The sequence below is a fragment of the Morone saxatilis genome, unplaced genomic scaffold (assembly GCF_004916995.1).
Source record: "Morone saxatilis isolate NCDOM2014 unplaced genomic scaffold, NCSU_SB_2.0 Contig16, whole genome shotgun sequence".
Lineage (NCBI taxonomy): Eukaryota > Metazoa > Chordata > Actinopteri > Moronidae > Morone > Morone saxatilis.
Window position 1 is genome coordinate 17,126,377 of NW_023339718.1, and position 24,184 is coordinate 17,150,560.

Here is a 24,184-nt window from a genome sequence, read left to right on the forward strand (position 1 = left end):
TAAAATTTTATCTCACACTCCTGACACAGCTAACAGATAGCGAAAAGCTAAAATGTACGACTTGTGTTACCCAGCACTCCTGTGGTGCTGGTTGATTGAATCATTTTTTACTAACATTTGGATTATTTATTTTCTTTTGTTTCATTGTGTATTCTCAGGGGGATGTTGGCTTATCAGGAGAGCCAGGGGAGTGTGGATTCCAAGGGGACAAGGTAGGTATATGTCTGGATGCGCTGGTACAGCAGATCATCCATAAATAATACAATTGGTAGTTTAATTCCTGGCTTATCCTATCTGCATGTACAAGTGTCCTTTTTATCAAGACACTGAACTCTAGATTGCACCCGATGATTAGACCAGTGCCTTGTATAAAATCTCTGCCACCATCAGTGTGTTTGTGTGCATGGGTTGATGGGACTTACTGAAAAGCACTTTGTTCTGCTCCTGTAAAAGTGTGGTCCATTTAAAATGATTTCATTCCTGCTAAAGAGACGTAGTTGGTGTATTTATTTATTTATTTTTTTTTACATTTGACCTACATGTTTGTTTTGTCTTCTTTACACTGAGCTGACTCTTATGTTACAGGGTGTCTTTGGCTCCCCTGGGTTACCAGGTCCTCGCGGAAAACCTGGACCACAGGTATTTTCTAAACTATCATTAATAATAAAACATGATTCTCTTAATAGGCAGAGTTGGGATCTCTGTGATTAAATTGCACTGTTAATCTGTGATTAGTGATAGCACAGTTTATCTCTACACTCCATAGAACTACTTCTCACAGAGATTATACTAACTACTATATTATGTGTTTTCTTTTCATGCCTAACTGCTTTGTGACGCGATCAATAAATGATAAATAAAGTACTGTCTATCTAATGGAGCACAGAGTATGCTGGGAGTAGACAGCTTCCTACAAGTTGAAAGAATTGAAGACAATTTCCATACTATTTTCTTTAGCTTCTTCATATAAGAATTTAGTTCTGAAAGCATAGTGGTTTGTTCTCAAGTCTGTACTCAGGAAAAAAATGCTGGTGCCCCTGATGAAAAGTTGGTGGAAATCTTCAAATGTATACAGAAGCAAACTTCAGGCACTCATGCGTGTAGGAGAACTTTGGTCTAAGAAATGTATGCTAATCAAGCTGTGGCATAAACAACCCCTCAAAGAGCAATGCACCCGCAAATTCCCAGTGCATGTGCTGCCTTAGCTTTAACACTAATCCACCAAAGTTGGCACTCGTGTTAACTAACCTTAATATTTTTGGTGTTCTCTGATCTGGTTTGAGACTATAGCATGGAAAACCCACTCTTTTGCTTGGTTGACCTGCTACACGATGTATCAGAATGTTCCTACTCTTTCTTTCTCACACACAATCTTACCTAATGGTTGATTTGACATTGTAAACACTGTACACATTTCTGTACACATAGGTACATACCCTATACGGTACGAAAAAGGTCCTTAAGGTGATAACTGTGGACATCTTTTATTATTATTATTGTTTTTAAGTTATTTTTTTGGCCTTTTAATGCCTTTATTGGATAGAGACAGGCAAAGATAGACAGGAAAGGGGGGCAGAGAGAGGGGATGACACGCAGCAAAGGGCCACAGGTCGGATTCAAAGGTACAGTGCTTTTACCCTGCAAGGGTACAGCTGGAGCAGCAAAGCATTAGTACCTTGATTTCTTGGTGTGTAGCTTTTAGAACATGAGATTTCCATGCAACTTGCATCTACTATACACGACCTAGAAACAGGTGCTACATGGCAGATGTCTTATATTTTCAGGCTTATATAAGATCGTTTTGGTAACATAGCATTTCGTGAATTTTGGCTTATGGTATGTCAACATCCTTTGTTACATTTTTTAGGGCAAACCTGGTGAAAAGGGCCCTCTTGGTTTACCTGGTCCTCCTGGCCCAGAGGTAGGACAGATATCATTTAAAGTGTTATATTTTGAGCAGATGCTGTACATTTATGTTAGTCTACCATTGACTATGTTGATAAAATGTTGTATGCATAAATGATGCTATTGTGTGGGTTATTGTTATCTCTTCAGGGCTTTCCAGGTGACATTGGCCCACCAGGACAAAACGGCCCCGAAGGACCCAAGGTTAGTAAAGTGACATTACCTCTTTAGATATGAATTGTCAGTGAGCAGAAATGAAATGAAAGTTCACACTCAGTGTTTCATCCATAGGGAAAGCAAGGGACAAGAGGTTTGCCAGGTCCAAGAGGAACACCCGGACTTCAGGTGGGGTTGACTTAACATATTTTGAAAATAAATAAAATATGAAAGTGATTTGTCTCCTCCTTACCTTTTGTGACATTTCTTTTTTGTCAGGGCGATGAGGGACCAGTTGGACCACCTGGACCCGCTGGACTCGAGGTGAGTGCTGATTGGTGAAGCCCTGTAACTCAAGACCAGTCAGAAAATACAATAACACAGTTATCTTTTAGGACCCACAGTACTTGCTGTTTGTACTTTGTTTCTGCCTAAATTTAACTTCAGAGGACTAACTATGACCTGTTATGGACAGCAAGTCCTTTGGCTGACTGATGTCTCTATTGTTCTAAAGCTGTTTTGAAAGACTTCCTATTGGACACTGTATACTCATATTACCAGATTGGTCAGCAAATTGCTATGCTCTTTTCTATCGTAAAAAAATCACTCACACTTATAAACAAAGGCAATGGTCTTTTAAATGTCAAACAAAAATGTATAGTTTTATCAGATGATTGATTCATTGTATGATGAATGCACAGGAAGAGGAACATTTTAGCCTAAATCCTGACAATAAATCATTGTATCGCTATCTATCTGGGAGGTCAAATGTGCAATTAAAGTTCTTAAATCGAGGGACACTATAAAATAACTGCTATTTGTTGTTTGTTTTTCAAACATATCCACCATACATAGATAAATATTCTCATTTATTAGCATCTGAAGATAGAATATAATGAATAAAGAGGCCGTGCAAGACAAACTTAGGACTTTAGAGACAGGAGACAAATAGGATGGCTTAGAACTGCAAGTCCACAATAACTATCTTGTTCTAAAAAAGGTGTTTGTTTGGAGTCATCCCAGGGTAAACAATAGAGAAGACTTCTCCAATGAAACTCTTTCTTTTTGCAATAGCTGACTACAGGCTCCCAAAAGTGTAACCCACAAGTGATTATTGAAAACAAACACAAATGACCCAATGACTTGTGTGAGTAATAAGAAGCCTTTGATGCTGCAAACGCCTCTTTGTTTCATGGATCATTAAGTTTCTTAAAGGGATGTTTTTGTTTTGGCGTCAGTTGTTGGTTTGTTTCATGCCACGGCCTCTCGAGGGACAGCAGACTCACCGACTGCACCTTTTTACAGGCGATAGAGAGTTTATTGTTTGTTGTGTGGAGCTGCAATACACTTCTCTGTGTCATTTTTGCTTTCTGTTCAGGGCAGGCCTGGGAGGCAGGGATTCCCTGGACTGACAGGCCCAGATGGACTCAAGGTCAGACCTAATAGTCACACATCCACCACCGAAACACTGTCATCCTTAACTGAACATTCTCTCCCCTGCTTTCTTTCATGATAATATATCATCTGAATATGTGTAAATTAGATGTTAATTCCCCGTTACCACAGGGGAACGGGCCTCTAAGCACATTTCAACTGATTTCAACTAAAAACGAAAGGCATGAATAAGTTTGTGATATGCTAATTGTCTGCTTTGCTGTAGGGCGAGACCGGGATAACTGGCGAGGTCGGAAAGCTTGGCGAGAGGGTAAAGGCTTTTCTCCCTCTCTCTACTGATTTCTGTCTGATGCTCACAGTGTGTCTCTGTGTGTGTCTGTTTTGTTGGAGTCTCAAAGCAGTGCAGCCTAACTTCAATAGAAGTAAGAGACATTTAAGACAGCATGTTTTCTGTCCTTCAGGGCCTGCCTGGTTTTGTCGGGCCTGTTGGTGAGATGGGCATTGCCGGAGAAAAGGTTAGCGTTCTTTCAATTTGTCACCTCTTGCTAGTATCATAATTAGTTGTCCAACATCGACATAATCGATAGTAATTTATCAAAGCAAAAATGTCAAACACTTGCTGTTACCAGCTTCTCAAATGTGCAGATTTGCCGCTTTTCTCAGACAAAACCAGCAATTTGAAGCTCATTGTATTTTTGTATATTTTCTAGAGTAAACGCTTAATCAATTACTCTACAAAAGTGTCAGACAGATGAAATGATAATGTAAATAATTATTAGTTGCTGCCCTACTTGTGATGTTTCTCTAATCGTTGTTTGTGGTTCCTCAGGGGGATCGAGGGAAAACAGGTGCCCCTGGGCCGCCAGGTGAATCGGGCCCGATGGTAAGGAGTAAGTCTGGACCCTGTCTCTCGTACCAGGGGGCATTCATTCTACATACGTAAGGGATGGGGGTGTGATATGTTTGGAGAGACTGATTTAAGTGATCATCTAATAGGCAGATAAAATAGAACCATCTAGTTTATTCAGAAATCTGGTAGCTAATTTCATTTAAATCATATATATATAATTTAGGTAATGTTGTATCCATCAGGGTCACACTGGAATACCTGGAGACACGGGGCTACCTGGATCACAAGGGATCCCAGTAAGTTTACTGTTATATTCATAGCTTTATGAATGTAAAGCAGAGGCTGCACAGTCGGACATTGTGTGGTCTACATAACTTGACCTTTTCTCAAACACCAGGCTGAAATGCAGTGTTTTACTGCTGTTTTCACCCATAAGGTGACACACCCAACAGTGGTGTCTCAGTGTAAACTGAGCTGCTGAGTTCTGTTAACATAGGTTGGTTAGAAAAAAAGATATTGTAGTCTATGGCACTTCTAAATGTACGTGTTTTCAACTTTCCACTGTTAGCAAACATAAGAATGAGACCTTGTATCTTAGTGTCCATATTTTGCCACAGTCGAACTCAAAGAATGTTTTTTTACACACATTCAGGGGCCTCCTGGTTCACGGGGAACCATTGGCATTAGAGGACCCAAAGGCAGGAGGGTAAGTAACTAAGTTCTGTTATAAGGTTATATAACCATTAGGTGACACAGCAGCCAGTTGATATCTGGATTGCCATGACATATTGTGGAGATGTTCATGGTCTTGGCAACAAAGAAAAAACCTTTAAGAAACATAAACCACTGTATATCTCTACATAGACATAACAAGTTGAATCTGAATATGTATTAATAAAGCATGTGAATTCTAAGATTCAAGGACATCTTCCCAACATCTTGCTACATACAGTAAAACACCGTGGAGTTTTTGTACATGGAAATTTATGTGTGTTGCCTTGTCTGCCATGAACTCAGGATAATTCCAGTGTTCGCTGGCTTTTCCATAATTGAGTTTTCTACTTTGGGAAAATAGCCCTTGGTTGCACAGTAGGATCATTGGACTGAAATGAATAATTGATCTAACATGAATAAGTGGTATAATTAAGGCATTTCATTCTGTGGATTGGTTTTACATGGCTCCCTTGATATCACAAGCAGTCACAAATGTAATATTTAATAACTATAATTGCTGAAAATTACATCAAGGCTTTGGAATATAGAATAAAGACCAGTGCAATTAAACACCAGTCTCCTTATTACACTGTCTGAAGTCATTCCCAGTCATCAAGAACGGGGGGAAAAAACAGTAACAACCTTTTCCTGTGGCCAATGTTTTATATTCAGAATTGTGATATTACCTCCAAAAAAGAAGATAATGGCTTTATTCTGCTGCACACACATTTTAAAAATGCCTGGTCTGTGTGTAGTTCTTAAAAGGAGTGATAGCCATTTGTGAATCACAGGATTCCAAGAAAAGTAATGACAGCTATTTGTAGGCTGTATCCAATCTTGTCACTTTACTTTTGTTTGCTCTCACATCTTAAGTTATTACATTTTACTTCTAGGGGGTTTAATCATACTTGTGTCACCCTGTCATTACATTTTGTTTAAAAACAGAATCTCCTATGCCCCCATCCAAACTGACTCCACTGAATTTAAGCAGCTTTTCAATCTTGACGTGATGCATTTCTCTGATGTGTAAGCAAGTCATTACCACCAGGGGGTTTCTCTTAAGTAAAAAGCCCTAAAATTGGTGCACTTTAAAAGAAAATGGGTGAGCTTCCAGCTAATGTGCCTGTTCGGGTTGAAGGGTTCTGAAAAACTAATTATAGAGTAAGGGATGGATAGTAAATGTCTGCACTGTAAATCCTGTCGATCTAAATAAGTCATACAGTCAATATTGCTTTCCCCTCCAAAAAAATGAAGCCAATGGATTGAGATGATTTCAGATTTTCCCACGCAGTTTCAGCTGTAATCATTATGCTTTTTCAAGATTTCTTTCTCAAACAAGTCACAATAACTTCCCCTAGTACCACTGTGCCTCATAGGTAGGAGCTGTATTATACTCTGATCACTTTCATATAAGATGCTTACATGAAAAAGCAGCAAAAGACACAGTCAGTCCTTTAACGACATTGAACAGTTTGATTCAATTTTAATGGCAAGGATGAATCAGCTACAGGATTTGTGATCTTTTCCCAAAGCTTCTTTAGAATAACCCCAGTGTACAGGCGGTACCACTGTGTGTGATCGTGGAAAGATGGGGACAAAGTCTACAAAGTGTGGATTGGGCATGCTTTGGAGCTAATCCGCAGATGCCAAGTATTTGCAAAATCACCACAATCTTTGGTGGTGTCTCTCCAGTGTGGGCTAAACCACAGTGCACAATAAAATGAAGGGAACTGCCTCCCAGGCTCCACTAAATAGGGATGACAAAAATGGAGATTAAGTGCCCTAATTCATTGAGTTAATATGTCAAACAACATGTGCCTCAGGCCTGTTAAAGGCCACATTTTCCAAAGCTATTAATCAGTGACAACTTCTGTTTCTTTGTACAGGGTCTGAGGGGTCCTGATGGCCCAGTGGGGGAGAAAGGGTCCACTGGAATAAAGGTAAGCAAATGGTCAGAAAGTCAAAGTTGACGGTTAATAAAACATTTTCAGAGTCTCAGATTAAGTTGAAGTTTGTGGCTCTTTATTGATGATGTTGCTTCACATGCCAAAATGCCTTAGAGCAAAGTCTGGCCTTCAACTTCCTAACTACGCACATCCAATCTGTCTCACGGAAAGCAAGAGTAAACAAAGTATCTCAAGTTTCTATAACAGAGGAAAAAAAGTCATGAGAAGTTTTACAAGGAGCTTTGTTCAGCAGACTGTAATTATTAGCTATTTTTAACATCTAAAGAATCTTTAGAGGACACTCTTCGTTAACTACAAATCTAACAACAGAACCTTAAATCAAAGAGTTCTAAAATATTGATGTTGCTGGTAATGCTTGGCAGTCGGGAACATTTTAACTCTAGGGGATTTCAGAAAGCTGAGTTAACTGAGTTGGATGTTTTCTTTGCAGGGCCCTGATGGTCCACTAGGAAAACTGGGTCTCCCTGGGGAGATGGTAAGGAAACCTGGGCTTCTTTACTTTGTCCTTGTAACAGTAATGGAAAAAGTATGTAAATAATTGACTTCAGTAAAAGTAGTAATATAACAGTGTTGAAGTCCACTACAAGTTAAAATCCTGCATTTAAATCTTACTGAAGTAGTAAAAGTATCACCAAAAGGTACTGAAAGTGTCAAAAGTAGTGTTATGCATTTTACTGCTGTTGCTGATTAAGGTGGAGCTAATGTTATCAATACTATTGGAAAGTTTAATCTTAAAATTATCTAATTATGTAAGAGCATATATCTTACTGTAAAACCTAACTAGTAACTATTATAGAGTTAAAATTACTGTATTTTGCTCTGAAATGTAGTGTGGTAGAAGTATAACGATGCATAGGATAGGCAAAATACAAGTATTTTAACACAGTATTTGAGTAAATGTATTTGGTTACTTTTTACCACTGATGGTTTTAAGTCATTAAGTTCACTCCCTCCAGTCTCTCCAGTTCCACTCTGCTGGTAGGACAAAAACAAAAAAGCAATTTGAAAACACATAAATATATAATTTGAAAATACAACCATTGGCATCTTATGCTTGTTCTTTTTCACTATTGTTCTTCTCTTTTTACTTTTTTTTTCAAATTTGAAGACTAGACAGTAATTTACAGATAATAAAAAAATAATCATTACTTGCAGCCCAATATTTAATTATCCAGGTTTTCTTTTACATGGGAATCGTGACTTGTTATTATGTAAAACCTAAAGGAGGATACAAGAACACACAAGAAAGTGAATTGAGCCCTAGTCTCATGCTGACTGTGCTTATTTAACCCTCCATAAGTTTAACATGCTTTGACAACAAACAACACCTATTAGAGTAGAACTTATTTTTCTCATTTGTGTCATTTTGCTACAGGGAAAGCTGGGTGAGCCAGGTGAAGCTGGGCCTAAGGGATTTCCAGTAAGTGATTGGGGCTAACAGAGGTCTCTTTTAGGTCAGTCTTGATTTTTGGGGTGGACTCATTTTGGGGAACATTGGTGGATCAGACAGGCTTGTGTTACTCTAGTGGGTGTTGTAGCATTTCAACATGTGCATGAATAGTAGTAGTGTGTGTGTTATAAACAGCTATATTATTTTCAGGGTGTTCAAGGACCCTCGGGACCTCCTGGAGCCAAAGGAATTGCAGGAGAGGCAGTGAGTTAATTATTTGCTGACATGAATGAACCCTATTTTGGATCTATATTTGAGATTCAGTGCTGTTATTACTGTTAAAGCATACTGTCTGGTGAGGTTTTTTTTCTGTTTTCTTACTCCATCTGGTTCAATTATGTAAAATGTTACAGTTTCAGTATCTCTTCAAGAGGATATAGGCAGAAACAGTAGTGTCTCATTAATGGCCTGCTGCTCTCCAGCAGCTACTGTGCACCTTTTGTCTTGCATATAAACTCAGAATTTCCGCTTTGACACCTTTTATTCAGTGCATCCTAGAAACCCATATGCTGGTCAAAAAGCCCCGAACAACCTAATCCTCTTTCTCTCATTCTGCCCAAGTCTCACAGACACAAGCAGAGAAGTTGTGAGTCTGAGACAATTTGATTTACACCATCTCTTTCCTGGAGAGGCAGCTTTATTGTAGCCTCAATGTGTCTCTATAACAGCAGGCCTGTTTCCATCACTTGCAGAAGCTTTGGCTCAGTGTTTTGAAGGCTCTTAGCCCCGCAGATTAACTTATCTCCACAAATCCACACTTTCTGCCTGGTTCTTATTTCTTTTCACATTTTTCCTCCTTTACTGTCACTTTCAGAGGTGTTTGTCCAAGATTAGAAAGTACTCCTAACCTTTTTATGGATGCCTCTGCTTTTTTCCGCAGGGACCGGCAGGGCCACCAGGAACTATTGGGCCACTGGGGGATATGGGGCCGAGGGTGAGTTTGATCACACAGCTGGGGTAAGGACTCCAACTCACTTTTATGTTAGCACTGAATACTAAAAGCTGTGACTGTTTTGAACAGGGGCCGCCGGGCAAGGTTGGAGAAAGAGGACTGCCTGGTGAACCTGGAGAGAAGGTGAAGATGGCGTTATGCTGTTAATATTTTCATTGATTACTAACGCATTGGACTGGTCGATGTGTACTTATGTTTGGGGAGGGGGCACAGCTCCTATTAAGGATTTTTACAACATTATATTTTGTAGAGAAATTATTATCAGGAAAATAATACTTTAATCTGAGTAAACACAAATCACACAACAATGATCTCTGTGCCCTTTCAAGCTCCTGGAAACTGACAGTGTCTCTTTTCCTGCATGCTCCCTTAGACTGACAGGCTGTATCAGTGTGCCACAATTTTAGCCAATTGGAAACCTGGAGTAGAAGTCAGATTGCATGTAGGATTATCGGTTACTAGTAGGGAAGTAGGGAAGCACTGGGAGACTGGCTTAAAAGTAAGCTAGCTTCTGAGTGAAACTAGTTATCAGCCAATCAGAAGTCACCTACTCCAGTTTTCCAGTTAACTGAGAATGGTTATTATGTACACTAATGTGGACAATCAAATAAAATGTTTGTTTTCTCCACAAAATATAATTTGTGTGTTTGCAAAAAAAAACGTTACTCTCCAATACTGAGTAGGTAGCATTGGTAAAACAACCCTGGTGGAAGCAACCATCATGTTTCTTCTCCCAACAGGGTGCCATTGGTCTACCTGGCAACATCGGGGAGCAGGGTTTGATTGGCCAGAGAGTGAGTATCCCATGTTTTCTCTCTGTGAAGTCTTAATTAATTAAAGTGCACTGGTTTTATTTTAGCAAACCTTCAAAAATTCACGACACTTGCAGCTCAGAGCAAACAAAGTGGTAAATTTCGCAAATACAGTTTCGCCAATGATTGGCTTGCTGCACATTTGTTTTTCCTTCCTGTGATTACTGCTAATGTAACACTAAAAAAATAATAATTACAACCATAATATTTTTATAATTTGTCTATCAGGGTGAGCCAGGCATTGACGGGGATGCTGGAACAAGCGGACCTGATGGAGCTAAGGCAAGTTCAAAAAAAAAAAAAAAACATGTTGTGACTTAGCAGTTGATTTATTTATCACTTTATAAAACTGTGTTGTGTTTTACTGTACAGACCCACAGTAAATTGAAAAAACATTGCTTCAAGACTTTGGCCAGTAATCAAATTGTTATCAATAACTTCAACACAGTGTAATTCTTTCCTGAAGCTTTATGTCTGTGAACCCAGTGAACTCTCTTGTTTACTGTAGCAGCTTATTGTAATTGGAGCAAGTGGAGTATTGTTTGTGAGATATTGGCCTTTGTACAGTCGGAGCTGCATTGTGTTGATGCTCAGTGAAAACAGATAGCGGGGCTATTTTAAGAGTTCTTATGTCTGACAAATATTGTGACAGAAAAGAAAAATATGGAAAGCAAAAAAGCTTGCCGATTCAGCAGTGCCAAACTGCTGGAAGTATGGCTGACAGACCCTACAAACAACTTTTGGCTTAGAGAAGGTGGTAAAATGTGAGCGCACTCAAACAGCTGGGATTAGAATAGAGTCGACCTGAGAGTCGTTTCAGCTCTGTGCTGTACAGGACGTTTTCTGTTAGTCAGGAGAGTAAACTACTTTGAGTGGTTGCTGGCCACAGTGCAGGTCCTGGATGGAAAACAGCAGCTCAAGAGGGATTTGCAGCTTGTGCTGTCATTTGTTAGGGGAATGAAAATCAGTGTATTGTCATGGTTCATTGTTGTATTACTTGGTGAAATTTAAAATAGAAATTCAGCAAATAATTTGAGTATTTTAACAATTATTGTCTCCTTCCAGCAGTCTGTAGCAAACTGAATACGCATTTCCAAAGTGAGTCTGTTGTACTGTATATCTGTAATATCAGTTGATTCAGACAGGAGCCATATTTGTATATTAATAAACCTTCATTGGGTTGTATCAGGAAGGCTAGGCTAAGAAGAAAGACCAGGAAACAAGGTAGAAAAAAACTGTTTTTGGATACAGGATTTGAAATACAGTAGAAGCTACTGAGAATTTAACTTCACTTCAAAATTAAAACCAAACCTTAAAGGGAGAAAGAATTACAGATTTGTCAGTGTGTTGAGAGGGGCCTGCTGAGAGACGCGAGTATAACAGTGTTGTAAAGGAGGGCGAGGTACAAGAATAGGATTACGTTAAAATCAATTAAATAAAAATAATTTTGGGGAAAAAATCTTATGTTATGTCTAGGAACTTTTTGGAGACACTTTGAGACCATCTAGTGCACCAGCTGTAAAAGTAAAACACATTTTCTACATTTCCTTGTGGAATTTAGATTAATTACAACAGAGAGCTAAACAAACATTATTTTTCCACTATCAGCATGCTGAAGGGTCTCTAATGGTTTTGAAGTGTGCTGGTAAGTGCTCAGTCATTTTACTGCTAGAGCTGGAGTGTAGTTCACTAGAATATTCAGTAGGTGGGACAACATCACACTGGTTTTCATCTTGTCTCCTCTTGTCTTCTCGATTTCTGTAAGGCATTCTTCTTCTTCTGCTCCTTTTTGGTCCAGTCTTGTGTTTTTTATTGACATATTTCCCTTTTTGCTCATGACCAGTGCTGATTATGTAACATCAAATGTACAGCTGATGCTCAAAGAATCAAGTCTCAAGTCACTGTGACATTCTTTTTTTTACATCTTGGAAATATTTCCAGATATTATTCCCTATTGTGTCTATCCAAGAAATATTGTTTTTGTGTCATTCTGTCTAAACTACTTATGCCTATGCAGTCAGTGTAGAAAGTGCAGCTACTTCAGAAGCTTGTGGCTCCCTAGGCAGAATACCTCCTGCAGATAATATCATTATTGGTGTATGAAGCCTGTTAAGCATATACCTGTTGATATATTGTATTTATTTGTTTTTTGTTTTTTTCACTTGTAATACAACTTGGATATATATATATGTTCATCATTTTTCCAGTGTGAATATTTTATTCAAATGTATAAAACTGCAACAGGCCAAAGCTTTGCCTAAGATTACACCAAAATAGTTCAGTATGTTGTAACTCCCACTACTATTCTACTCAGGGTGAAAAGGGGGATGCTGGTCCAGAGGGCGCTAAAGGAGACAGGGGTGAAATCGGTCTGAAAGGAAAGGAAGGACACCCTGGCCCTCCTGGACTGGTGGGAGTAAGGGTGAGTGTCTCAGCAGCCAACTCCAAATTTCATTCGATTCTCATGAAAAGACAGCTCTTTTTGTCCATTTACAACCCTGTTCGACTTTCTTTTACCAGGGTCAGGAGGGTAAACCAGGCAAAATTGGTGAAAGAGGAAAACCAGGAGAAAAGGTTTGTCAGTTTACTCGCTTGAGACTAAAATACACCTTTTATTCTTGGATATGTGTCAGTCTGCTTTCTTGTTCAAGGGGTTGAATAGTTCTCAGCTGTCGTGGTAAACAAGATCAGTAACCTCCATAAGCTTTGGAAGTGCTTGTCAAATAGACGTTCAGTATAAATGTTTGATTTGTCAAACTACCCACACAACTGTTCAGTGAAGTTTTTACACTCACTGCATACCTGCCCATTGATGGCCTCTCTCCAGGGGAGCAAGGGTCACCAAGGTCACCTGGGTGAGACTGGGCCAATCGGAGAGCAGGGAGTGATGGGATTTGTCGGACAGAAGGGAGCGAGAGGCACCATCGGGCCAGTGGTAAGACATCCACAGATGGTTTGAAGGAATTGCTCGGTGTTTGGTTGATGTGGGCTAAAAATATATACGTATCCCTAGGGTGCTCCAGGGAGAATGGGCCAACAAGGAGATCCAGGCATATCCGGTTATGTGGTAAGCACATCTTTATAAAGCAGTGATGGAATAATAGATGTATTTATGGGATGATATGAAAGTGAGGGACCTGCAGCACTTCCAAAACCAAACAGGATTCTCTAATCTGTTGTTAATTCTTAAATGTAAATAATGGTGACAATCAACAGCTTTTGATTTGTTTTTGGTCACCTTGTTGTCAGGCATGTTGCCGAATGAATATGTAATGTCAAAATGTCATAGCTGTATTCCCTAATTCTGTTTGTTGTGTGTGGGGGCCCTTTTTCTTGATATTATTTCTATATCAAGACATTTTTTCCCACACCAACCTGTGTTCAAGAGGCCTGGATTGATTTTTGCAAGGTCTTTCATCTGGGTTTATATTTCATACAGAGCATTATTGAATGATACTATTGACTTGCGAGTAGATACTATGCTTGTATTGTTGTGGTGTTGATGAATCACAGCCTGAATCTCATTTGCTGGTGTTTTGTGCTCCCTCTTCACTTTAGTTTTGGTTGATTTAGTTTTTTATGTAGTGCAGGTCAAATCAGTGATTTGTCTTTAGCCAATAACTCAACTTTGATTTCTCATGATTAATTATTAATTAAATGTACCAGACCAAAATAAGATTTCTTATCTTGACTAATGGCATTGAGGATAGAGGTAAAACCTATTTTAATTGTGTTTTCTCTTAAAGCTGACCACTAGAGGGCAGAGAGTAGACACCAAAGCAACTTAATGGTGTATGGAGGCCATACATGGACAAATCTTGCAAAGCAAAAAAAGAAAATAAATCAGTGGGTGTTGTTTTCTCAAACCATGTCCGCTGCTTTTAGCTAGCTAAATGTACCTCTCTTCTCTCTAACTAAACCAATGAGGAGGATAGCTTGCCAGTTACAAAATTGGGGTGGTGGAGAATAGTGCTGGGCAGTACGGTATTTTTTTAAGATTCTGGAGGTTTCGTAGTATATCATAGTGATTATTTTTTTTTTAGCATGACTGAGCCGGTCAGTAGAGTAGAATATGAAACCATGTTAATGCCATTGTGTGTGTGCAGAACATAAAACACTTTTATTGTGTAACATTGTAAAAACAACGTAAAAAATTGTTGTATAAACACAATAAACTGACATAAAAAGGATTCAAATAGAGGCTTCTCAGTTATTCTGTTGCACGAATAAGAAACAAATGAATCGCAGCAGCTGTTTCAGCTATGCACCACTAGCGGTATCCAATAGACTGGTGTTCCGGTATATCGCCCAGAACTAGCGAAGAAGCTTTTTGTTTGAAGTGGATTTTTAACAAACTTTGTTTTATTTCTTGTACCACAGAGCTGAAAATAGAACTGGTCCATATGTATGCACATAATAGATTCAGGGTGAGATTGGGTGTGAGAAATTGCATAATTAAGAGTACAGCATAGTCAAATTGTTGACACACAACCATGACTTGACAACAAAAGATGAAGATGAAGAGAATTGATGACACTGTTGCATTTTTAGTTAGCAGAGGTTTTATCTTTCTCCGTCTCTACCTCTAAAAATGTGTTTCTCATCAGTGTTTCACATTGTGAACACAATATTTCACATGGCCATTTGGAGTGAAGGTTGGGAGGTTACAGTTGTGAAATGAGCCACAAACTCTTTTTCTTGTCACAGGGTCACACGGGATCGCAGGGCCCCCTGGGACCTCCAGGGCCAAAAGGTGAAAAGGTACATTCCCGCACTTATTTGCAGTCCCTAATAGCCATCTGCACTTTCATTTTGTCTAATGATCTCTGGGGGCCTGTAATGGTCGCATTACTTAACCATGTAAAACTGTCATGCAGCTCATTGTCTTTGAGTGCACGGCCAGTTTTTTTTAATACATTCATTGAAACTTCAGTTGTGTCCCTAATTAGTGCTTCGTCTGTCTGTCTTGTCCTTGCAATATTCCTAAATTCATCACTAATTTGATCAATGATATGAACTAGGACACATCCAATTAACTCACCCCTGTCAAATGTATATAATTAGCCAAGCACCTGGACTCTTCTGCTCATGATTTTGGGGATATCAGCACCATCATTTGTGTTTAATGTGACAAGCGAAACACACAATAGAACACATTGCACCAGAGTTTAGTGAGATGCTAATTTGCATTTTTTTAGTCCCTGGGCAGGAGCCATCTGGATGTGGATATTTGTTATTTTCTCATTGCCAATGTCTACGAATTAATGGCTGCGCTTGCTCTCTAATTAAATCAGTATCATGCCATCACACGGGTCATTGCAAAATGTATGATTGTCAATTGAGAGAGCCAGGTAACTGGCACTAAAACATGCCCCAGTTTCTGCTAAATATACGGATCTGTATCGCAGTTATGTTCAAAGCACTAAAGCTACAATTTCTTGCTTTTTATCCATGTGTCAGTTTTTCTTGGCCCATGGCCATAACTAATTATTCTCCTACTTTTAGATGCCTGTTGAGCTCTTTGTTTATTTATTTCATTTGACACATGCACCACACATGACTATTTAAATCATACACACATCCGTGGTTATTGTTTAATGAATCCCACAAAGATGCTGGAACAGACATTGGCTCCATTTATATGAAATGGGATCATTGTGGGTAATAGTGCATGTAATGATTTGCCATTCATGAAGGCAGTGGGCAATGTGTTTCCATTGTTATACTCTTTCAAACAAAACATGCATTGATTTTGCACGGACTATTGGGTTTAAAAAGGAAACTTCATTGATTGTGGTTGTCTGACTTTAAATCGCTTATTTAGGGTGAACAGGGAGATGACAGCAAGGCAGAAGGTCCTACAGGTCCCCAAGGTGACAGAGTGAGTTTCTTACATGGACCATTTTTTTCCTGTGTTATTTATTAGTGGTGGCCCGGACTGTTGAATTAATTTGTTTCTGTATGAACCCAGGGTCCTCCTGGAGACCGAGGAGAGAGAGGAGAACCAGGTGACCCAGGACACATTGTAAGTGAATTAAAAAAAAATGGTAAAGTGTCAATTAAGTTTAAGTGATGCTCTGTACATTGAAATGCAGAAAACTATGTTTTCCAGGGGCACATAGGTATTGATGGAAAGAGAGGTGAAGCTGGTGCCCCAGGGCTTCCTGTAAGTATCTAATTTATGTCTCTTAAAATGTAAAACTCGCTCCGTCAGAATGTCCAAACTTAATCAGTGTAATTCAATTTAAACAGTAATGATCTTTTTAGGGACATCCTGGGCCAAAGGGACAACCAGGGCTGAAAGGATCCAAAGGTGATCAAGTAAGGGCATAAACAATAGTGGCATGATTTATTTATTTTTTTTGTAAGAGAAAACCCAATAATTGCATGCAATATAATAGGACTGTATGCTTTTTCATGCAACCACTTCAGAACTGTGGAACATGAATTCTTTATGCTATCAGGGTCAGAAAGGAAAATCCGGGACGAGAGGCACATCTGGGATGAAAGGACCACCAGTAAGTTGGATGCATTTCTTGTTTTAATATATAATCAAACATAACTCACAGTGGTCTCTGTGACGTCACCCATTAGGTTTCTGTTTCAAAGATCAAAGGGTGGACTATCTAGGCAGTCCTGACTCTGCCGGCTCCCAGCTAACCAAAAAATAGGGCTCACTTGGAGCCCTATTTTGAAGCCTGCTTGCTTAAAAATAGCTGCCTTTGCAAATGCACCTCTCGTTCAGTTGTTGTGAATGGGGAAATTTGCTGTAGAGACCAAAAACGATTTTTGTACCAGGCTGTTAACATGTTTATTTCTGCTGTGAGTTGGGCATTTTAATATGGGGCCTTCTGGAGATTTATCATTTCTGCAGCCAGCCTCATGTGGCTGTTACTTTTGTGTTTGCTTCACTTGCCAGCCATAGAGGTTCCCGCTGTTTGAAACCAATGCAAGCTTTGACATAAACATTTCTGATTGTCTTTTCCCAGGGTCCAGAGGGTCCTCCTGGCCCACGGGGAGTTGTGGGCAGGGAGGGACTTGAGGGCCCACCTGGCATGGATGGACTGCCTGGAAAAGATGGAACTAAAGGAGTCAAGGTGAGGATAAAGTGTGTGGTATACTTTTGAATGAATGAAGGAAACCAGCTGTGATTATTGTTCACTAACTATCCTCTGTGTTAAGGGTGAGCAAGGAGAAGATGGAGAAGTGGGCTTACCTGGCAAACATGGGCAGCAAGGTAAAACGGGTGTGACAGGGCTTCCTGGAAGTCAAGGCTCCTTTGGACCAAAGGTGAGAATGATGGGTAAACAATTTGTACTGTTTTTTTTATTCACTTGAGCTAAGATTGCAAAGTTTTGATCTTATTTACAAAGAACTTAATGTTAAGTTATTGCACAATCTTTTTTATAGATCACAATGCGGGCAATTGTATTGCCAGTATCAAGTGGAAATTGCCAGCTCAGCATTAATCTGCCTGGGCTGCCTCCCTTGGCACCATAACACTGCCTTTATATTTGTGTTTTCTGATCTCAAAGGCCAAACTCTGCACAAAGTCTTTACACAGTTTCTCAGAAGACCTCATATTTATTGCAATACTTTTGGGAAGTTAGTGTTGCAAATATAAATGGTCTGGCACAGTCTTGATTTACATGGCCTTGCCAGTAGTACATAAAATGTACATATGTATGGCAGTGAGAAACACAGAGAGGCTTTATTTGTTAGACCCGACAAATTTCACCTCACTGCACATGGTTACGGAATAAAGTTGCATTCTGATTTGGTAATGATCTATGCACAGTCATGCATTTTATTGTTATGAGGTAAACTGTAGTTTGGTTCTGCTGAATCTTGTGATAATGCAACTTTCAAAACTTTTAAGGGGCACATTAGTGAGGAAGGGGAAAGGCACCAGCCCAGCCCTGTTGAGATCCAGGCTCAGTTCTTTGCAGTGGTTCTTCCTACTTAATTAGGTGCCCCACTAAATACAATGTGTGTCCATTGGTGGGAAGCCAGTGAGGGATCATTAACTTGTCACTGCACTAGCGGCTGTGTCTGTTCAGAGGTTATTGAGTGGGATGTGATGAGGCTGTGCATGTGTTTTAAGTGTGTTTGTGTGTGTTCTCCAGGGTGAGAGGGGTCTTCCAGGTCAAACTGGTGTATCAGGAAAAAGAGGCTCTATTGGCGGGATGGGGTTGCCAGGGAAACAAGGAGACCCAGGACCTAAAGGGCAACCAGTGAGCACAAATAACTTAACATTAAAAATTCTTTCCATGACAACTTCCTTGCTTGTTCAGTGATGATATTTTCCTATGTCTTTGTTTATCAGGGGGATAGTGGAGAACAAGGATTTCCAGGGGTGTTCGGTCTATTTGGACCACAGGTATGCTCCCATCAAGCTCAATTTACAACTAAAACGATGACCCCCGGTCAAATGACCCAGAGAGTAATTTCTGTGTTTAAAGCTGCAGTACACAATGCAAAACCTTCCAGATGTCTCTCTGCTGCTCGTAACACTCCGCTAAGCCCCTCCCACCAAACCCACAGCAGAGCAGAAAGAGCCAGTTGCCCTGCAAAACCTCATGCCTCAGAGGGCTCGCTTTCCTCACCAAGACCACCAGTCTCTTCTCACCGTGACTCATCTTCTTATAGACACCCCTCCAGCACTCTGCGGCCCTAGGGCACAGAGCCCCAGGCTTTAGAGGCAGCTGTGGAGTGTCATGTGCCTAACAGTGGGATGAGAGGATGGTCCGGACATCCTGTTCAAGTGCCTCAGCAATACTGATTGGTTGCTTTCTTTCAGACATTAGGAACACTAGGAAGATCCAGAGAACCCTGCTTTTTTTCACTGATTCTCATTTCAGAAAATATGATAAAAGGTTGTTTAAATAAGAGTTACCTATTGCAGCTTTAACTCGCCTTTTTATTTAGGTACTTTTGTGAAGTTTGAACGGCTAAAATTGTCTGGAGTAACATTACATTATATTGTCTTGAGTAAAAATTGGTATGAAAACTGTTAGGTATTACTGTAACATGCCCCAGGATGACATCTGCTACAACATAAGTCTTCTTTACCTACAGCACTGCACTGCACATAGATTATTGCCGGCTGAAGAAAGAGAACATACTTTACTGGAGTCTAACTTAACTTAATATAAAACCCTGACAGTGATGTTAGATATTTTCCGACTGAGGGAGTTGAACAGGAGTGTGAGCAGATGAGCTTTGGGTTAGTGTTGAGTAAGGATAATTAGAGAAAAGTCATCACATAAAAGGGCAGAAATAATGTCTCTGAAACAAAGTGTTTAAAGTCCTGGAGTGATGTTGAATGGTTATAATTCTGTAACAATATTGCCCTTATTCTAAATAAGAGGAGAGATTAAGCTGTTTACACTTGTTTCTTATAGCACTTTTCCACCTTCTCAGAATTATTTCATTAATCAACCTTAAGCTTTTTTTTGTTATGGTATAATTATGATAAATTTAGCAAAAACGCTGTGCTGCAAACCATTTACCTTTACAGCTATCTTAGAGTAGATTAAAACTGATGGCAAATTTATTGTTAAGCATTTGGGCAGCTGTTTGGTAGGAGGAATGTTATATCTTGGATATACTAACAGAACTGTTTTGTATGGTGTCTCCCATACATGACTGTAGGAGCATTAAGCCGTATAAAAACATGTGACACCACCCACAGGGTTCTGAAGGGACATTTTGTTTGGGTTTACTGGTCTCAAAGAACAAAGGAACCTGGTTGGAGGAGAGGAGTGAGTTAGTGGCAATCACCACTGCCACAGACACATTAAATCAAGTGACATTAATTATTATGAGGTCTTGTGTAGTGTTGAAATGATGAGTCAGCAAATTAAATATAACCCAAAGTTAAGGGGCAACAATGGGTGGTTAATTGATGAATAATATATTATATATATTTTGTGATTTTCAACAGAGAAGCTGAAAACTGTTTCTCAATACAGTCTGAAGTCTGAATCAGGTTTTGAGTATGCACAAGGATACAGACTTTGTTGTCTGTATGCACACTAAATCCACTTGAATTTTCAGTGTGCTTTTCAATCCACACTGTAGTCCTGAAATGCAATGCACACAGGACATGGAGAACCTACTAACAGCTGCAATCAATTCAAATAAATTTCAAATTGTGTACAGCAGAATAACTCAAGAAAATAATGGAAACAGTGCTGATTTGAATGTCCATCAAAATATTTTATTTTGTCTGAGGCATGATTTCTATTTGTTTGTAATTAGTATGTAGTCTGGAAATGGTTGTGAGTTTTCGTAGAGCCACCACCTACTGTCCACGAGAAGAACTGCATCTTCAGACATTTCCCCTGTTTTAGCATTTAACGTGGTGACTGCCACTTGCTAGCAGCAGAGACATTTGTCAATGTAGTGAATCCTACTTGTTGTCAATATTGGTCAACAAATATTGTGTCTTTCTAGGGACCCCCAGGAGACTTTGGCCCAGCAGGGATACAGGGACCGAAAGGACCACGTGGTTTGATGGTAAGATGAAGATTAATGGTAGTTTGGTAACTCAAGTGCAATATTTCAGCCAGTGCCAGTCCACTGAACTCTCACAAACTGCACACTTCCCATGAAAAATAAGCAGCACTCGATCAGATGCTCCATCATATATGTCTTCAGTCACTAACATGCCTCCGCTTTCCAGGGTATGGAGGGAGGTTTGGGCCCCGTTGGCATCATTGGCCCCAGCGGTCATCCTGTATGTACCTCATATCTCATCCTATCTGCCAAGCTTTATGTGACTTCTCTCTGCTTTGTGGCAGTGATGGAGTGATCCTCTGTCTCCTTTCTCTCCATCAGGGACCCCAGGGTGACAAAGGAAGTCGGGGGGAGACGGTGCGTGGCGCTGTTTTGATGAATCCTTTTCTGTCTGTACTGTGAGCACAGAATAGGATACTTAGTATGGAGACAGCACACCACTCAGGCTCCTTTGCCCTCAGCACTTTTCATTTCCTATTGTGCTCCACTGTTTGTTGTTACACTCACAGTGACACTTAGCTGCTGTGAGAACTCCTGTCAGGGTGATAAATGTTGGCTGCATGCTCATCTCAAGCTTTTTAAGAGGTTTGTTGAGCGCTCATACACAGGCATAATTTACAATTCATTCCTAAAATACCAACATTCATGTATTGGTTTGCCGCGTGCAAATAGGATTTGCCGTGTTGAAATAAGATTTCTGAGTGTAGGCTTACAAAGAAGCAAGAGGGCAATTCAACATACAGTAGATAAAGACGCTATTGAATTGGTAGCACAAAGACAGACTGCACATGATAGAATAACATCTGCTCTGCTCTCAAACTCATTCTCTTATTGTGGGATTGTCCGCTTGTGAATATTGATTTCTTTTTTTTCATCTCCAACAGGGGTTGCAGGGACCAAGGGTGAGTAATTATTCACTTCTGTAGCTTAATCATTATTCTTTGTGCCGGCCTGCTGCCTGCTCAGTACTGGAAAAGATGAATATACTACTTTATCATCCTCTATAAAGGCCAAGTCCTAAATAATTTGAAGGCTAATGTGGTTATGCAATTTCCAGGGCTCTCCTGGCCCTCGCGGACCACCTGGACCTCCAGTAAGTTTTAATTTTGTATAACTTACATATGAAAAAATACATGTGATGTAAATATTTCATGTAGTTTAGAGCATCTGCTTAAGGATAAATAGGTAGATGGGTAGATAGATGTAGATATATAGATAAATAGACAGACAGAAACTTAACATGATTATTAGGATGAGTGGGATTATGTTTCACCATATCAAGTGTTTCATTTACAGAATAATCTAACTAGTTATAGATGTGCATATTTTTCGCTGTGATCTGATTCAAATAGCTTTCAGCCAGCGGCTCTTTTCTGCATTTGGCATGCCTCATCCCCTGTGCCTTCATGCCTCATTTCCTGTGCATTGATGATTGTTTTAGTGCATATCTGCATATTAGGTGAGAATAGCAGAACCCACCACCAACATTGGAGATGAGGATTCACAGAACTGCTTCCTAAACCCAAATACCATGAGTGGCTGTTGCTGCAAATGTACCAACAAGTAAAAACAATGAAAGTGTGTCAATATAATCCAATTTTCTCTCTTTGGTTTTCAGGGTCTTCCCAGTTCTGCCCTCTCACTTGTAAGTATGTTTGTCTTTAAAGTCAGTTCAGGGTTTTGGGGATGATGTCATGTTATAGTACAAACAGAAAAGTAAAAATGACCTTATTGCCTTGTTGTCTTCTTTGGTAGTCAAATGAGGCTCTTGGTGCCGCCTTTCAAGTCATCATTGATTCCCATGCTGCACTGAGACCAGAGGTTAGTTCTGAGGGAAATTACACTCATTCCAAGGAATCAATGTCGATTGTTGTGGTCCGAATGGTTATTAATCTGAAAGTCTTTATAAACTTGGAAAAGAGATCCAACCAAACATTATCTGATTGAATATAAACTTAGAAATTGCATTTTTTTTTTTAAAATCATGTCAATATTTATGTCCAATTCTCAGAGCATGGACATGCCCATGTTAGACCAGAGCACAGAGATCTTCAAGACCTTGCAGCATCTCAGCACTCTGATCCACAGTCTAAAGAACCCGCTGGGAACCCGTGACAACCCGGCACGAATCTGCAGAGACCTCTACAACTGTGAACAGAGGATGTACGATGGTGAGGAGACATTGAAACAGCTCAGTGATTTCTGTCTAGAATTCATTTTGTTCTTGCAAGTTAGGAGCCGTTTCCTCTGCTGCTACTTTCTGACAGGCACTTACTGGATCGACCCAAATCTCGGCTGCGCTGCCGACACTATTGAGGTGATGTGCAACTTCACCGGTGGCGGACAGACTTGCCTGAAACCTATCACAGTATCCAAGGTTCGGATCACTTCTATATTTAGCCATCTGCTCCAGCTAGACAAAACACCCGGTGAAATGTAAACTCACATCTCTTTGGGAGCTTATTGTGCAGACGGTGGATGCATATCAAATCCATTACTGCTTGTGGGGAATGTTCTCTGTTGTCTTTCTCATAAAGTAGAGAAGCCTAAATTAAATTAAATGATGTTCATGTGATAAATTAAGGTGCGCAGCTGTTCGTTTTCTGGCTCCATACTATAAACTGTAGCTCTTGTTCGATGGATAATTCTCACAATGAATTTTATGGTTTCCATTTAGTCCTGTTGGGACCTTCACAGGCATGTTCAGATGGCAAGGAAACCTCTAGGATCTTTAACTCTCCTTTCATTCCTTTGTTTGGGGTTATACCTCAGCTGTGAGATATTGCAACTAAACATCTCAGCAAACACAAACAGACATTTAATGCCTGCATTAACTGTAAATGAAACAAGGGAGACAGACAATCATACTTAGAGGCACAATATGTGATCCAGATGTAACTCAGTCTAATTTACAACAGAACAGGAGTCCAAATTGACTTTGCTCAAGTTCTTCTATTACAGAGACTAATACTCGCCAACAAGTAGGAATGTTTGTGAACAAACTCTCATTAAAATGATCATCATTTTCTAAATTATGATTATTTGAGAAACATAATTCTCCACTCCTCTACTCACAACTCTCTCTCAATCAAAAATCGATTTGCTTTATAGTTGGAGATGGGAGTGGGTCGTATCCAGATGAACTTCATCCACCTTTTGAGCACCGAGGCTGTGCAGCATATCATCATTCACTGCCTCAACACGCCTGTATGGGCAGCAGGACCCTCCCTGCAGCCCTCATCCAGCGCTGTGAGCTTCAAGGCCTGGACAGGGGAGAAGATTCAGGCAGGCGACCTCCTGGAGCCGCTCATACCCAGGGATGACTGCTGGGTACGCACTGTTATTTATCTGCCATTCAACTACACCGGAACACATGTAAAATGCAAAAACAATGTTGTGGTTTTACTGGGAGTTAAGTCCTTGCCCTTGAACCACAATGTTGTTTTTAAAATGTTGTTTACA

The 24,184-nt window shown here is 39.8% G+C and overlaps 1 protein-coding gene across 1 annotated transcript in view; it reads left to right on the top strand.

Moving 5' to 3' along the window:
* Positions 1 to 24,184, top strand: part of col27a1b (collagen, type XXVII, alpha 1b) — a gene marked incomplete at its 5' end in the record, with an annotated part of 61,679 nt that overhangs the window by 35,867 nt on the left and 1,628 nt on the right. The window contains 44 exon segments of the mRNA XM_035657987.1: positions 159 to 212; positions 586 to 639; positions 1,868 to 1,921; positions 2,056 to 2,109; positions 2,197 to 2,250; positions 2,341 to 2,385; positions 3,440 to 3,493; positions 3,722 to 3,766; positions 3,918 to 3,971; positions 4,286 to 4,339; positions 4,549 to 4,602; positions 4,959 to 5,012; positions 6,907 to 6,960; positions 7,418 to 7,462; positions 8,363 to 8,407; positions 8,588 to 8,641; positions 9,318 to 9,371; positions 9,459 to 9,512; positions 10,130 to 10,183; positions 10,430 to 10,483; positions 12,516 to 12,623; positions 12,722 to 12,775; positions 13,029 to 13,136; positions 13,215 to 13,268; positions 14,909 to 14,962; positions 16,026 to 16,082; positions 16,173 to 16,226; positions 16,314 to 16,367; positions 16,469 to 16,522; positions 16,666 to 16,719; positions 17,191 to 17,298; positions 17,384 to 17,491; positions 18,328 to 18,435; positions 18,528 to 18,581; positions 20,660 to 20,722; positions 20,889 to 20,942; positions 21,044 to 21,079; positions 21,607 to 21,624; positions 21,780 to 21,815; positions 22,341 to 22,367; positions 22,478 to 22,543; positions 22,734 to 22,893; positions 22,990 to 23,099; positions 23,834 to 24,052. Coding sequence (XP_035513880.1) covers positions 159 to 212; positions 586 to 639; positions 1,868 to 1,921; positions 2,056 to 2,109; positions 2,197 to 2,250; positions 2,341 to 2,385; positions 3,440 to 3,493; positions 3,722 to 3,766; positions 3,918 to 3,971; positions 4,286 to 4,339; positions 4,549 to 4,602; positions 4,959 to 5,012; positions 6,907 to 6,960; positions 7,418 to 7,462; positions 8,363 to 8,407; positions 8,588 to 8,641; positions 9,318 to 9,371; positions 9,459 to 9,512; positions 10,130 to 10,183; positions 10,430 to 10,483; positions 12,516 to 12,623; positions 12,722 to 12,775; positions 13,029 to 13,136; positions 13,215 to 13,268; positions 14,909 to 14,962; positions 16,026 to 16,082; positions 16,173 to 16,226; positions 16,314 to 16,367; positions 16,469 to 16,522; positions 16,666 to 16,719; positions 17,191 to 17,298; positions 17,384 to 17,491; positions 18,328 to 18,435; positions 18,528 to 18,581; positions 20,660 to 20,722; positions 20,889 to 20,942; positions 21,044 to 21,079; positions 21,607 to 21,624; positions 21,780 to 21,815; positions 22,341 to 22,367; positions 22,478 to 22,543; positions 22,734 to 22,893; positions 22,990 to 23,099; positions 23,834 to 24,052 — 2,862 coding nt within the window.